Below are 14105 nucleotides of genomic sequence, written 5' to 3' on the forward strand. Positions count from 1 at the left end.
TCTACCTGAGCTTTCACACATACAAAAAAATATGTTTTCGAGGACTCAACCACATTTCTAATACTAATCATTTTTTAAATATTAAAGAAAAATCTTGATGTATAGTGCACTATATTTTATTATGATTTTAAAAGATCCACAAATATAGCCTTTGTTTTTCACAAAGGACAAATTTTGACAACACAGAGGTGAGTTTTGGAAAATTTATTATTGGCTCTTTGTACAAATATTTAAAATAAGACTTCTATAAAAGCTTAGAAAACAATTTGACAAATTATGTAAAATCTTTAAAAATCCAAGGAGAAGTTAGAATTAGCCTACTAATTCTACTTTTGTTTTTTTTTTAATCAACTTCATTTCTAAGAACCCTCCCCAGTTCTCTCCTACATTTACCACAAGAGACTCTAGGCCAGAACTTCCTCCAAGGAGTTGTTTATCTAAAATATCTAACCCCAGGGATCACCAGAATAGCGTCTCCTAGATTCTCAAACTCTTCCTGTGGAGCCAGCTTCCTGTGACTTGTGAAAAAGTGAAAACTGCAGAAGAGTTTCCTAAATAGGATTAGCATTTTAGAAGAGAGGAGGGAGTTTTTCTCATCTAATTGAGATTATAAATGGTACTCAATCCTTGAACCTCATTTCTGACTAACATAAAAAGTGAGGATAGCTCGAGTCACAAAATCTGTTGCATCTTTCTACTTTGCCTCTTTGGGAAAGGTGTCAAGGATCAGCTCTGGGTGAAGTTTATCACTACCTTTCTGACTTTCTAATATTTTTCTTCTATGGATGCTACCTTCCTTCACCCCAAGCCCTTTTGCTAATATTTTTCTAAGTAAATATACAATTCTAAGATACAGACTACCTTGCTTCCTAATTATTCCCAAGTTGCTGACGTCCTCAAGAACACACATATGGCTTCTGGCCATTGATGTTTCCCACTCCCTCTTGCTCAAAGGTATAATAGTGCTGTGCAAACGAAGTGAAGAACAAATGTTGATGATTGTCTTTACTTGCTAATGTCACCTATGAGAGCTGTACAGTTTCCTAAAAATAAAAGTTCAAGAGACATTCCAGCCTTAGAAATACATTAATTTTCAGTGACAGGCCACAAGGGTGACTGTTTTGATCTAAATTTCCATTGTAAATGTTTCAAAAAAAATAATCTCTGCACATCCCTGACCATTCTCTTCCCTCCTGTATTTCCTAACATACTCTCCTATAATTTTTAATTTCCTTCAATTAATTTATTTATATATTCAGCTATTTGTATACATATTTTTTAAAAGATTTTTTGAATGTGGACCATTTTTAAAAAGTTTACTGAATTTGTTACAGTATTGCTTCTGCTGTTTGTTTGAAATGAAGTATTAGTTGCTCAGTCATGTTGGACTCTGCGACTCCATGGACTATAGCCCATCGGGCTCCTCTGTCCATAGAGTTCTTCAGGCAAGAATACTGGAGTGGGTAGCCATTGCCTTCCGCAGGGGATCTTATGTTTTGTTTTTTTGGCCCTGAGGCATGTGAGATCTTAGCTCCCTGACTAGGGATCGAACCTGCACCCTCTGTACTGGAAGGTGAAATCTTAACCATTGGACCACCAGGGAAGTCCCAAACAGTAAAGTTAAAACTTCTTTCTTGAAGTAACTATAGCTTTACATGCAGGTGTAAGAAATAATGGAGAGATCTTGGGTCCCCTTTCACATATTTTCCTTTATCTTTTAGTATCACAACCAGGATACAAACATTGCTACAATCTACTGATCTTGTTCAGATTTCCCCAATTTTTAAAAAATCTATGTGCGCACACAAATGTAGTTGGTTCTATATAATTTCACCACAGATGAAGGTTCAGATATTCATCACCATATCATGATACAGAACAGTTCCATCAGCACAAAGATCCCTCCTGATGCCCTTTATAGTCACATCCTCCTGTCTCCCTAACCTCTGGCAACAATTTGTTCTTAATTCTGTAAGTCTGCCATTTCAAGTGCAGTATCAGTGACTCAACGGACATGAGTTTGAGTAAACAGGAGTTGGTGATGGACAGGGAGGCCTGGCATGCTGCAGTCCATGGGGTCGCAGTCAGACACGACTGAATTGAACTGAACTGATATAGAAGGTGACATCTTTGATAAAGATGGAATCAAACAGTATGTAAGCTTTTGAGAGTGGTTTTTTTTTTCCCACTCAGCCTAACTCACTCAAGATCAATCTCAATTATTATACTGATTAAGAATTCATTCCTTATTATTGCTGAATAGTATTCCATGGTACGAGTATACCACAGTTTGCTTAACCATCTACTGAGTGAGAGACATTTGGACTGTTTCCAGTTTTGGCTATTATGAATGAAAGTGCTATGAACTTTCATGTTCAAATTTTTATGGGAACTGAAATTTTCATTTCTCTGGGATGAGTGCAACTGCTGAGTTGTATGGTAACTGCATTTTAGTTATATGATGAATTAACTGTCAAAGAGTCTTCTAGAATGGCTGTATCATTTTAAATTCCCAATGAACATTTTTCTTTACATTCTTAGGTTAAATTCCTTAGTGGTGGAGATATGTAGAGCCACAACGTATTTTTTAGTGAAAATTAATTTTCATAAGTATATCTGGGGTACTGTTTTCTAAGTGATCATGATAAACTGAAAAGTTAAAAGCACACTGTATGAAGAAAACAGCTGGGAAGTTCAGATGAGCTGCAATGTCCTAAAACTGTTCAGTATAGCAAGTGTGACCAAAGAGGTCAGAGACAGATTTTTTAAAAAGATGTAAACAGAAACAGAGGATACACATTATGACATTCAAATTAGGACTGTATGTATACATATATCCCTCCAATAACTCTAGGGAAAAGTAAATTACAAGCAGATACCTGCTACTATGTCTGTACTTGAAGATGTTTTCTAGTAACTTTGTAAAATACCTAAAGATAATACTTACAATTTTTTAAGAAGACATCTGATTGAAATCTTACTGTAAAATAATTAAAACAAAAGTTTATGTTTAATGTGCTCCTATCTATCTTGTCTAAATATCCAGATGTGCATGTATGCATGCACGTGCACATATACACACCAAGAGTAAAAACACTCTGCACTTAATCTTGTCATTAAAGGATGGCACAATTTAAATTCCTTGAAACCATTAGTATGTATGAAAGAAAAATAAAAAGTAGATGAGATTCATTGGTGTAACCATATTTCATGTCATGTAAACCTGAGAAACATTTATAAAAATGACCACATAATAGAACACCACATTTTCTTAAATCTTTCAGGTAAAAGAGAGCCTTAAATTGAATATGAATAGGATATCAAGTCAGAAATCTTCTCAAACACAAAACATTAAGCCCTGTATATGAAAAATTTTAAATATATATTTTATGTTGTCATGTTAGTCACTCCGTTGTGTTCAACTCTTTGTAACCCCATGGACAGTAGCCCGCCAGGCTCCTCTGTCCATGGAATTCTCCAGGCAAGAGTGGATTGTCATTTCCTTTTCCAGGGGATCTTTCCGACCCAGGGATCAAACCTTTTTTTTATATATCTTATATATTCTATAAACTGTAACAAAAATACATAATTTACAAAAAATCTTGATATACAAGCTAGGGAATGTGGTAATCTTTTTATTGCATACATCTTTGGGGATGTCCCCCAGTTGGGAGTGCAGATTCTCACTAAGGCAATAGTACTATTCTGATGACTGTGCCATTCTCACCTTATCCTGTCATCAGGGGTTCTTTCTACAGACCTTTCTCCACAGCGATTCTCTGAAGATTTCTCTCTGAAGAGCAGCCTCACTGCCACATCACCCAACTGCCTAATTTTTCCTTTTTCCTCTCCTAATGTGGTAGGTTCAATTCACTACAGCTACATTTTCATACTACTACTTTGAGAAACAGATTTTTTAAAATTTCCAGAAGTATAGAAAAATAAGGGAGTAACAAGGTTTCAGATAAGGAAATCTGACATTTGCCTTAAAAAGCAACTTTTAATATCACATTTGAAGACAAAACAACAGGAAAACAACTCACCTAATGAGTAACTTACCATTCTGGATCGAGGCAATGAAGCCCTGGAATTTTATAGATAATTTACCACCACTACAACCACCAATCACCATGTCTGATATTAAAAAACAAAAACACACAAAAAAACCCCAAAACAATCCTGGTTCATTCCACACAATTTCAAGTATATGATTTATTATCTTATCAAAAAATTAACAGTGTTGCTGTTTATTTATTTATTTTTTTGGTTAAATTATTTAGAACAAGATTGGCAAACTACAGCCAGCAGAGAAAATCCAGGCCACCAACTGTTATTTTTGCAGCTCATGAGCTAAAAATAGTTTTTCACACTTTTAAATGTTTATATAAGTACCTATATAGTATGACTGATTTTGCCTTCTGGGCTGTAAACACTATTTATTATATGTCTTCTTGAAAAAAAAAAAAAAAGTTTGCTAACCACTGATCTCAGGGATCAGTATAGAAAAATATGTAATAGAAATAAATAAAATTTATAACTATAAATAAAACTAATTGATTTAATTTGCTATGAAGTGGCCTTGAACTCTACTCCCATTTAATTGTGACTCCCTAGAAATTTCATATAATCTGGGGAGTCTGACAACTCTCCAGAGGTATTCTCAAAGTGAAAAACAAGTATGCAACTTAAGAATGATTGTTACATACTTCACCACACTACACTATGCATATGCCACTAGCCAAAAAATATTTTTAAGAGGACAGTATTTACTGAAAATATAGTAATACATACAAGAAAGCTCCCCCATACAGCAAATACTGCTGTAGAACAGCAAATACTGCTACTCTTGAAAACCTAAAATTCCAAGTTAACAACACTACCAAAACAAATTCAACCTGGAAGTCATAGAAAACATGAGCTATGAAAAGCAAAATCTGAATTTTTTAAGAAAAAAAGAAATAACCTGAGATGTGAAGGTGATAACAAAAATAGTGGACACTAAAATTAAGCAATTTTTTGAGGGACTTTAACTAAAATGTGAGGCTTACTAAGTAGCAGTAACACAGTACAACTGTTACAACTACTCAACTGAATGATAACTACCATTAGTACCTCAAACGATTAACATTTCTGTAACTGAAACCAAAGCAATTCAGGATATGCTTTCAAATTTTTTAAAAATTTACTTTCATCTGGTAGCTAATTAGAGCTTCCATAAACACGGTGACCACTAACCAACGTAGGACTAAGCCTTCACTTTGAAAACTACCAGAATTTTCAAGGTATAAGGAGTACCAGGCATACCTCTTCCCTACTCCCAGTCCTTACGACAATCTCATATCTTTCAACACTCCCAATTGAGAACCGTTGAGCTAGATGACCTGTAAGATCCATTCCACAGCAAATATTCTATGAGAATTTTAGTTAATACTTAGTTAGCATTTATTTTTAACAAAATACTCAGAAAACCTATAGTAAATGATATAGATATTATTATAACCATAAGCAGTGAATCTGAAGCATTACCACATTGAAGACACAGTCTGATGCTGCTGCTCTAGGACTTTTCCTAATCAAAACAGTGTCACAAATACTCATGTGTGCCATCGTGTGGTTCTGAGATTATACACATCAAGGAAGACTGTCAGGTTTACAAAAGTTCCTTAATAAAAAAGTATAATGCTTTTGTTCTCCAGTAACCAAGCAGCCATAGCCTCTTTCACCTACCACACTAAAAACAGAACTCAGAATATCCTCAGAATTCATATTCACTCGTTGAGAATCAGACACAAACAACAGGAAGATTCAAGGAAGAATCATTTAACAAATCTATGCCACTGATCCACTATGAAATTGTGCAGATTACTGAAGATTACTGTTGACCACAGAGCACATACACACAAGTGATGATGAACAAATGAACTGGGTAAATAAATAAAAATAAATGTGATCATCTTTATATAAGTCAGTAGAGATACCATTTTGCAAGGGTGCAGAGTTGAGCCAACTCTGAGTTGTGGCCTGATGAAAATATTCACTAAAGACAGATAACTTAGAAAAAAATACGAGTGAGATATGAGTCAATGGCATTGTTGGTCAATTTTTTGCTAAATAACCCATGAAAAGTGAAAGTGAAAGTGTTAATTGCTCAGCAGTGTTGACTCTGAGAACCCATGGACTGTAGCCTCCCAGGCTCCTCTGTCCATGGGATTCTCCAGGCAAGAATACTGGAGTGGGTTGCCATGCCCTCCTCCAGGGGATCTTCCTGACCCAGAAGTACAAAGCAAAATACAAAAGAAATTCACTGAAAGCCGAAAACCATGCAAAAGACTGAAAATTCCATTAAGTACGACCCCATGGACTGTATAATCCAGGGAATTTTGCAGGCCAGAATACTGGAGTGAGTGGCCTTTCCCTTCTCCAGGGGATCTTTCCAACCCAGTGATAGAACCCAGATCTCCCACATTGCAGGTGGATTCTTTACCAGCTGAGCCACAAGGGAAGCCCAAAGAATCCTTTAAATAAACACAAAAGCCACTGATGGATTAAGACAAATGAATTAAGAGTCAGTTAATAACTGAAGAGAAAATTAACAAGATTCAAATGTGAAGTAAAAGACATTTTCTATATTACCATAAAATTTTTCTGAAGTAAAAAAATACACTAAAAAGTTCAACAATTAATTCTTTGCTCACTTAAAATATAGTGGATAATATAAATTTTGCTTTATTAGTATTATTTTCTAATTGAAGTTTTTGCTTTCAAAATAAAGTCCTAATCAAATATTTCCCCCTCTATCCTCTGAAATCTTGACATCTCTTTTCAGCAATTATTTATTTCTCTTATATACATCACTCCGGGACTAATTACTCATAGGTAAAAGGGACCTGGGTCTACACAGGAGTACCCTTGAAACTCTGAAACCTTTTTCAAGATCAGGTACTAGTTTGGTCTCTCCTACACTGGGCAAAAGGAGAAGACAATGGCAACCCACTCCAGTACTCTTGCCTGGAAAATCCCATGGACGGAGGAGCCTGGTAGGCTGCAGTCCATGGGGTCGCTAAGAGTTGGACACGACTGAGCGACTTCACTTTGACTTTTCACTTTCATGCATTGGAGAAGGCAATGGCAACCCACTCCAGTGTTCTTGCCTGGAAGACCCCAGGGATGGTGGAGCCTGGTGGGCTGCAGTCTATGGGGTCACACAGAGTCAGACACAACTGAAGCAACTTAGCAGCAGCAGCAGACTGGGCAAAAAGGAAACCATTAGCTCATCTCAGGTTACAGGAATGGTTTCAGAAAGAACTCCTATTAAGTCATTTTAACTATGAAAAGAGGCTTCTTTTCAGACTGAGAATGCAGGGTAGGGGCATGAAAAGAAATTATTTCTGGAATAGAGTAGTTAGAAATAAAGTGCATATATGCATTGAAAGAAAACATCCCAAGCCACTAAGGATAAGGTAACCTATAACAGGGCTTCCCTGGTGGCTGACAGTAAAGAAACCTGCCTGCAAGGCAGGAGACCTGGATTCAATCCCTGGGTCGGGAAGATCCTCTGGAGAAAGGAACGGCTACCCACTGCAGTAGTGCTCAGTCACGTCCAACTCTTTGCGACCCCATGGACTGTAGTCCACTAGGCTCCTTTGTCTGTCAGATTTTCCAGGCAAGGATACCAGAGTGGGTTACCACTTCCTTTTCCAGGGGATCTTCCTGACCCAGGAATTGAACCCACATCTACTGCATTATCAGAAATGGCAACCCATTCCAGTATTCTTGCTGGGATCATCACATGGACAGAGGAGGCTGGCAGGCTACAGTCCGTGGGGTCGGAGAGTCAGACGCAACTGTGCATGCATGCACACACACCTCTAACACAAGCTACAAATATGACCCAGTGTGTCCTCCATGGAAAACTAGTTCCCCACAGGGTAATGATGCTTTTTTATTTTAAAAGACTTCTGTGCATCATCTGAATCTGGAACGTGACGGGCTGAACACAAATAAGCTACCCCGGTTTTCCCCAGTGTCTTTAATATTTCAAAGTACAATCTGAATCTCTAAGAGGGGACATGTGATATATTGCTTCTCAAAGTTATGTCACTATGGAACTTTTCTTCATTATTACCTCTCAAAAGCTGTGTCTCCATACTTATAGTTCACGAAAATGCTGAGCTAGTAAAACCCTGAAGGCATTACATAGAAAGAACTAATACTTTATATGCCTAATGTGCCTAATGGAAAGAATACTTGATTAGGAGTCAGAGGACATGGGTTTTGTTTTGCCACTTACTGACTCTATGTCCTCAGAGAAAAAAACACAATTTTCTTGCACCTTAGATTTATCATTTGCACAAAACCAATTATAATTCTAGTTGTAGCCTTTTCCAGAGTTGAATAAAATATATTACATAAGGTTATAGAAATAAAAAAATTCTAGAGCTACAGAAACTTTTTAGACTATCCAGCAAAACCTTATCTGGAAGATAAAGGTTATTTTTCAAGATATGAATTACAATCCAGATCTTTTAACTCTCAGTCCTGTACTTTTTCTATACTACCGTATGTTGTTTCCGGTTTTTAAGAGATAAACATACTAACCAAGCATCTCTAGAGGCAAAACAGGCCTCAGAAAGGAACACAAAAAGTGTCAGAAAAAAGAAAAACAGAGGGTACTATCTTAAGTTTACCATTGACAACACATGCACATAGCGTCTAAAGTCAGTAAAGCTTTAACAGACATGGGGGATAGACAGGTAAAAGCAGCTTACAGTAACTTGGAAACCAAAGCGAGGCAATTATATAAAGTAATTTGTCTCTATGTCCAATTAATAAAATGGCCCGACCATCACCAAAAATACATCTAATCAACAATAGGTAAAGGGAAGCAAGTATTAATGAAATCAATGAAGGGCCCAAGGGTAGAAAAATGGACCAAAGTTGGAAGAGGCTAGAAGTAAATAAGACAGTTTGGTGATCCTACTGCAATTCACTGCTCTGCAGTTTTACTATAATACAGAAATGTTTGATGCTAATTACTTAGTGATATGCCAAAAGGATGTACTTATTTCACTTGAAACATAAGAAAGAAACCCTTTTCCATATTGACAAATCAACAGGATAATTCTAGAATTCATTAAAAAGAAACACTAACTGATTCAACATAATAGCTTTCCTTCCTGTGTAAAATGCTTCAAAATATCTAAATGAATATAGAAGTGCATGTTTCTATGGCAAATTGTTCGTTATTGAATCATTATCAACCCTTGTTAGAAAAAATTTCTCATTTTTGCAATGTACAAAATCATTAGTGTTTGAGAGCTTCATCATGAAAGATAGTAGCACTTTACAATCCACTATTTCTTCAGGCAAATGTGCTTATTATGGCTGAACATAATACGAAAAACAACATTCCCTAGATGTACAATTTCACTGCCCCCCACCCTCGCTTAAATGGTGTTTTTACATGTTGACAGCAATGATGAAATATGTTACTGCTTTCCAGTTAGTTGTAACTTTCTCAGCACTCATCATTCACAGAATCACTCTGAAGGTTTTACCTATTATGATGATTAGGTATCAACAGTTCCAAATGCTGCTAATACTGCCATGTACATCTCAGTCCTGCTTTAACACTGCAGGTTTTCAGCCTGAAAACTCCTCTAAAATGATCAAATGGCTAACGAAGTGCATCTATCCACTGTAACTCTACTGAGTGCAACAGACCCACCTTCTAGGGTATTAGTTCAATTCAACTCACACCAAGTGGGATTAATTGCTACTGTTTGGAGCTGCTCCGCAATTTAAAGGACATTCATTTCCCAAAGCTAGCTACTGTCATGCAGATTGCTTGGACTCAACAGTTAGATATCTCATTTGATCATTTTTACTAAAAATAAAAGGAAGGAAGTGTAGTAAATCAGATATTGCCTAGATCACTGCAATTCTTTTGAATCTATCTGTCTAACCTTTTCAAGGTCATTCCCCCTTTCTTAAAAGTAAATTAACATTTTTAAGCTTAGATAGTTAAAATGGACAATGAAAATGTACCCTCACAATTTTAAGTCACCTTTGCTCAAAGCTACAATAATGATGCAATTCTAAAGAGTCAGCTCTGTAAGCTAAAAATGAAAGTAAGAACATTAATATAAAAAAGGGCAATTTCTGAGTTTTCACAATTCGGTTATACACTTAATTAAGAAAGCTTAGTTCAATGTAAAATTACAAAAACACTGCCTACAGTTTGGTCTACCATACTTACTATAAATTAAACACTACTTGGGGAAGATATACTACAAAAGGAAAGGAAACTATTTGGAGTATCACATCTATTTTACTTTGATAGCAAGTTCAATAAAAAATTTAAAAGATTAGAAAGTTTTCCCTAGCCTAATGCAAGGATAATTATTTTGTTCTAAATTTAATTCTGATTTTTACCTAGATGATAATATATTTAATACTAGGATTCCCAGTTTCATTTATGGTTGAAACAAATTGTCATTCTGAATACAATTTTTACCACTGATTTTAGCCTTGTGTCATACTCAATGACTCTGGCTTTAAAATGGTAACTGCCTTAGGCAAAATCCACATCCGAATCTGTCTCCACCATACTATATGGCGGATAAGGGAAACAAACAAAGACTGCGAAAAATAAAACCATTTATAAAGAAATTGCCGACCACCAGGATTTTGGATTTGGGTAATCCACTTAGATTAGCATGGCTGTGTCTTAAAAGGACAATTCTAAAACCATAATATAGGTCATGTCCTTAAGAAATAGAATAAGTAATGAAATCAATGTCAATTACACAAACCTTGCATATTAACATGACGCCACTGACAACCAGTAAGACAGATTAAATAAAGCTTTTGTAATGTGCTTAGACCCAGCATAAACAAGATGGAAAAAATAATGTCATAAAACGGATTCTTTTCGATCAGGTTCTGCAGAAAGGTAAAAGTATCACTTAAAAAAAAGAGTGGCATCCAAACTCGGGGAAAAAATTGAGGGCTTCTCATTTCAGATTGAATAGCTACAAACTTTGATACAAGAAAGAGAGAGCAGAGGGAGTGAGAGGAAGGGAGGGCAGGTTTGCCAGGAGTAGGGGGAGATACAGAGAATGGTTAACCTTAAAGGTTATGCCAAAAATAATCAGTTTTAGGCGGTGGGTAATGTCGTTCAAAATGCAAATTTACTATAGAAAAAGAAAAAATTTTAAATCCCCAATATGAACCAAAGTGCTTAACACAAATGCTGCAATATTTAAATGTACTATTAAGTTTTTATCAAACTGTCAAAAGAAATATTGTCCAACATGAATAAAATTTGCCTAAAATCACTACTCTGTCATATTTTTATTTACCACACAAATACAACTGTTAAGACAAATAGTAAATTAAAAGCAAATGTCTCTGAAATGCTTCTCTGCCCAGAAGGTAGAAAATATATATAAAGCTTAGTGCCACAGACACTGCCAACACTGACAGTTAAAACCCTGCTGCTTCCTTTATTGATAGCAATGACAATAAAGCTCTAAGAGAAGGACCCACATTTCTGAACGCTTGCCCCGCAAACTTGGCTGAATAAAGAAAGCCCAGATGTTCCTAGAAACTTAGGAAGTTTCTTTTAGATACTTATGTGTCCTTCCTGGACAAGGGGATGAAAAAAATGTCTCTGATCCAAGAGGCTCTGTGAAGACTACTTGCAGAGAATTACCAACTTACCCATTAGATTTGAGTTCATGAAAGGTGTTGGGGACAAGCCTTCGTGGGCCCCTAAACGACTGTCATTCAAGTGATCACTGTAATGAGGGCTGTCTGTAAAACCCTAGAGGGAAAAAAAAACAAACAAAAAAGACCGGAGTATTAAAAAGATTATTTGGCAGTCCTGCTAATTGAGCATAATGACACTCATCTAATTAATATACAGACTTACAAATGGTCATTCCTAACCAAGTTTCTGGTTCATTACTTGAAAAACTAAACAGAAGTGCTGCTTTTATTCTTTTTAAGATTTTAAAGTCAAAAAGTTCCTACATACATTTTAAAGAAAATTAGCCCTATGATCTCTTTATATGCCCAAAAGTAAAATTCTAAATGGATGAACTAAGAACGTATACTTATGAGTTATAATAAACTAGAAAAACATTTATCCTCCTTTCTCTGCTTCCATACACCCTATCAATAAAGGTTTGGGCAATTATAAGATTTACTTAAGATGTTAAAAATAATCAAAAATCAATATACTAGAAATGAATCCTTTTCTGAATGGCAAACAAATATTTAATAAAAGAAGATCTGCTTATATTCCTTTTAATACTAGTATAATAACTATGTATACTGAGCCATGTATACTCTTATACAAACTGAGCCATGTAAAATAGAAAACACAAAGATAGTTAATTTAAATTCTTAAGAATCTAAAAAATGAAACTGCAAACACCATGAAAACAATAAAGCTAGTGCTATTATTTCACAATGGCTGTTACTAAATTCATCCTTATAACTTAAAACTTGCTTTTTAAAAGCAAAGGAGCCTAAAAGATACCAAAGTTTACAAATAAAGTAAGTGTTACAAAACCTCAGTGGATTAAATAACTGTTCTGGTTCTCAGATTCTTATACATACCAAGTACAGCATCACCTCCAAAATCATACTTTCTATACAAGGTTTTGAACCCTACTTAAAGAGTAGGTGGTACCTACCCTTTTGCCAACTTAAAGTGATTTTAGTAAAGATCAGAAAATCTTACAAGAGGCCCAAACAAGAACAAAAACTCACTGCCTTGGCTCACAGAAGCAACCCAGAATCCCCTGGGACTATAAAATCATCAATCACTGAACATTTATCATTACCCAGACTGCAGGCTAACATTCAAGAAGACATTAATGGGGCTGAAACAGGCCTCACTATCTTTGCAGGGATGCTGTCAGTTCAACCAAAGGGCTAGGAATTGAGGGCTAAATAACTGTCAAATCATTACAACTGCTTACAGATGCATGTCACAACTCCTTCTGCTATTCTGTTTAAAACTAATCTGCTGGGAGTGCTAACTCCCAAATGAATCTTTGTTTCATTTTTATCTACTTTAGAATCACTGATACACATGTGATAGGCATTCAAAAAGAATATTGGTGACATTTACAACTTGGTTATGACTACAAACGTGTCCTCTGCTAACCACAACCAGAGTCCTGTCTGTCACAGCACATGCAGCAGGCGCTATATACAAAACAGAATGGCTCCTGGCTAAGGTCACTCCTTGAAGTTTACTTTTGTTGCTCAAAATTCAACAATCTTGAAGTGCTAAGTGACATCCTACTATCTCACATTTATCTCAGTGTTTTCCTCTGCCACTCCCTCCCACTGTCATTCTTAGGTATAGAGTCAAATAAGACAATAATGCTTACAAAAAACTCACTGAAATATTGCTTATCATCATTAAGTAACTAATACTCTTGAAAAATGAGAAAAGAAATGCATTTGTAGGTCATCCATGCTGTTCACACTTCATTTCAATGTTAAAGGATAATAAAAGACAAATTTTGTATATTTTCAGTTCTCTTCATTCTTGAAGTATAATAAAAAACTTTTCCCCTTAATGACTATAAAAATAAAAACATTTAAAAAATTTAAAACTCTAAAGTACAAGTATATAAATAAATCTAAGTTTCAGGGTATCATCAAATGACTTTTATACACATTAACTTTATACATCACATATATTGCAGTTAAGCAAAGACTCTAAACCATATTAATATATGTTCAGAAAACACAACAATTATTTTTCCATCAATCATAAATAAAAAACAGTAAGTACTATCTATTATCCACGTGCACCCACATGTAGCAGGGAACAGTACAGAAGTTACACAAGATTATATCTTAGTCCACTAATAAAATCTGAGATTGTCATATTCTACCACAGAGGATCTATACCTGTGTCATTACATATAAACAAGATTTGAATATAGGCCCTCAGTATCTGTTTACTCATAAACATACACTATTAACCATAGTGTTAATAGTGAAATTTGATGTAAGTCATTTCAAATTTCAGTAAGTCATAATTTCATTCATATAAGACAAAAATTAAATAGAAATTT

General features: G+C 35.4%; 1 protein-coding gene across 8 annotated transcripts in view; it reads right to left on the reverse strand.

Annotated features, from left to right (window-relative positions):
- Window positions 1-14105, reverse strand: part of TCF12 (transcription factor 12) — a 393181-nt gene that overhangs the window by 191897 nt on the left and 187179 nt on the right. For all 8 annotated transcript variants that reach the window (XM_070796676.1, XM_070796678.1, XM_019968768.2 and 5 more), the window contains one exon: window positions 11725-11827. In XM_070796676.1, the coding sequence (XP_070652777.1) occupies window positions 11725-11827 (103 nt within the window). The remainder of the gene's footprint in view (window positions 1-11724; window positions 11828-14105) is intronic.

This window comes from Bos indicus, chromosome 10 (genome assembly GCF_029378745.1).
Source record: "Bos indicus isolate NIAB-ARS_2022 breed Sahiwal x Tharparkar chromosome 10, NIAB-ARS_B.indTharparkar_mat_pri_1.0, whole genome shotgun sequence".
NCBI lineage: Eukaryota > Metazoa > Chordata > Mammalia > Artiodactyla > Bovidae > Bos > Bos indicus.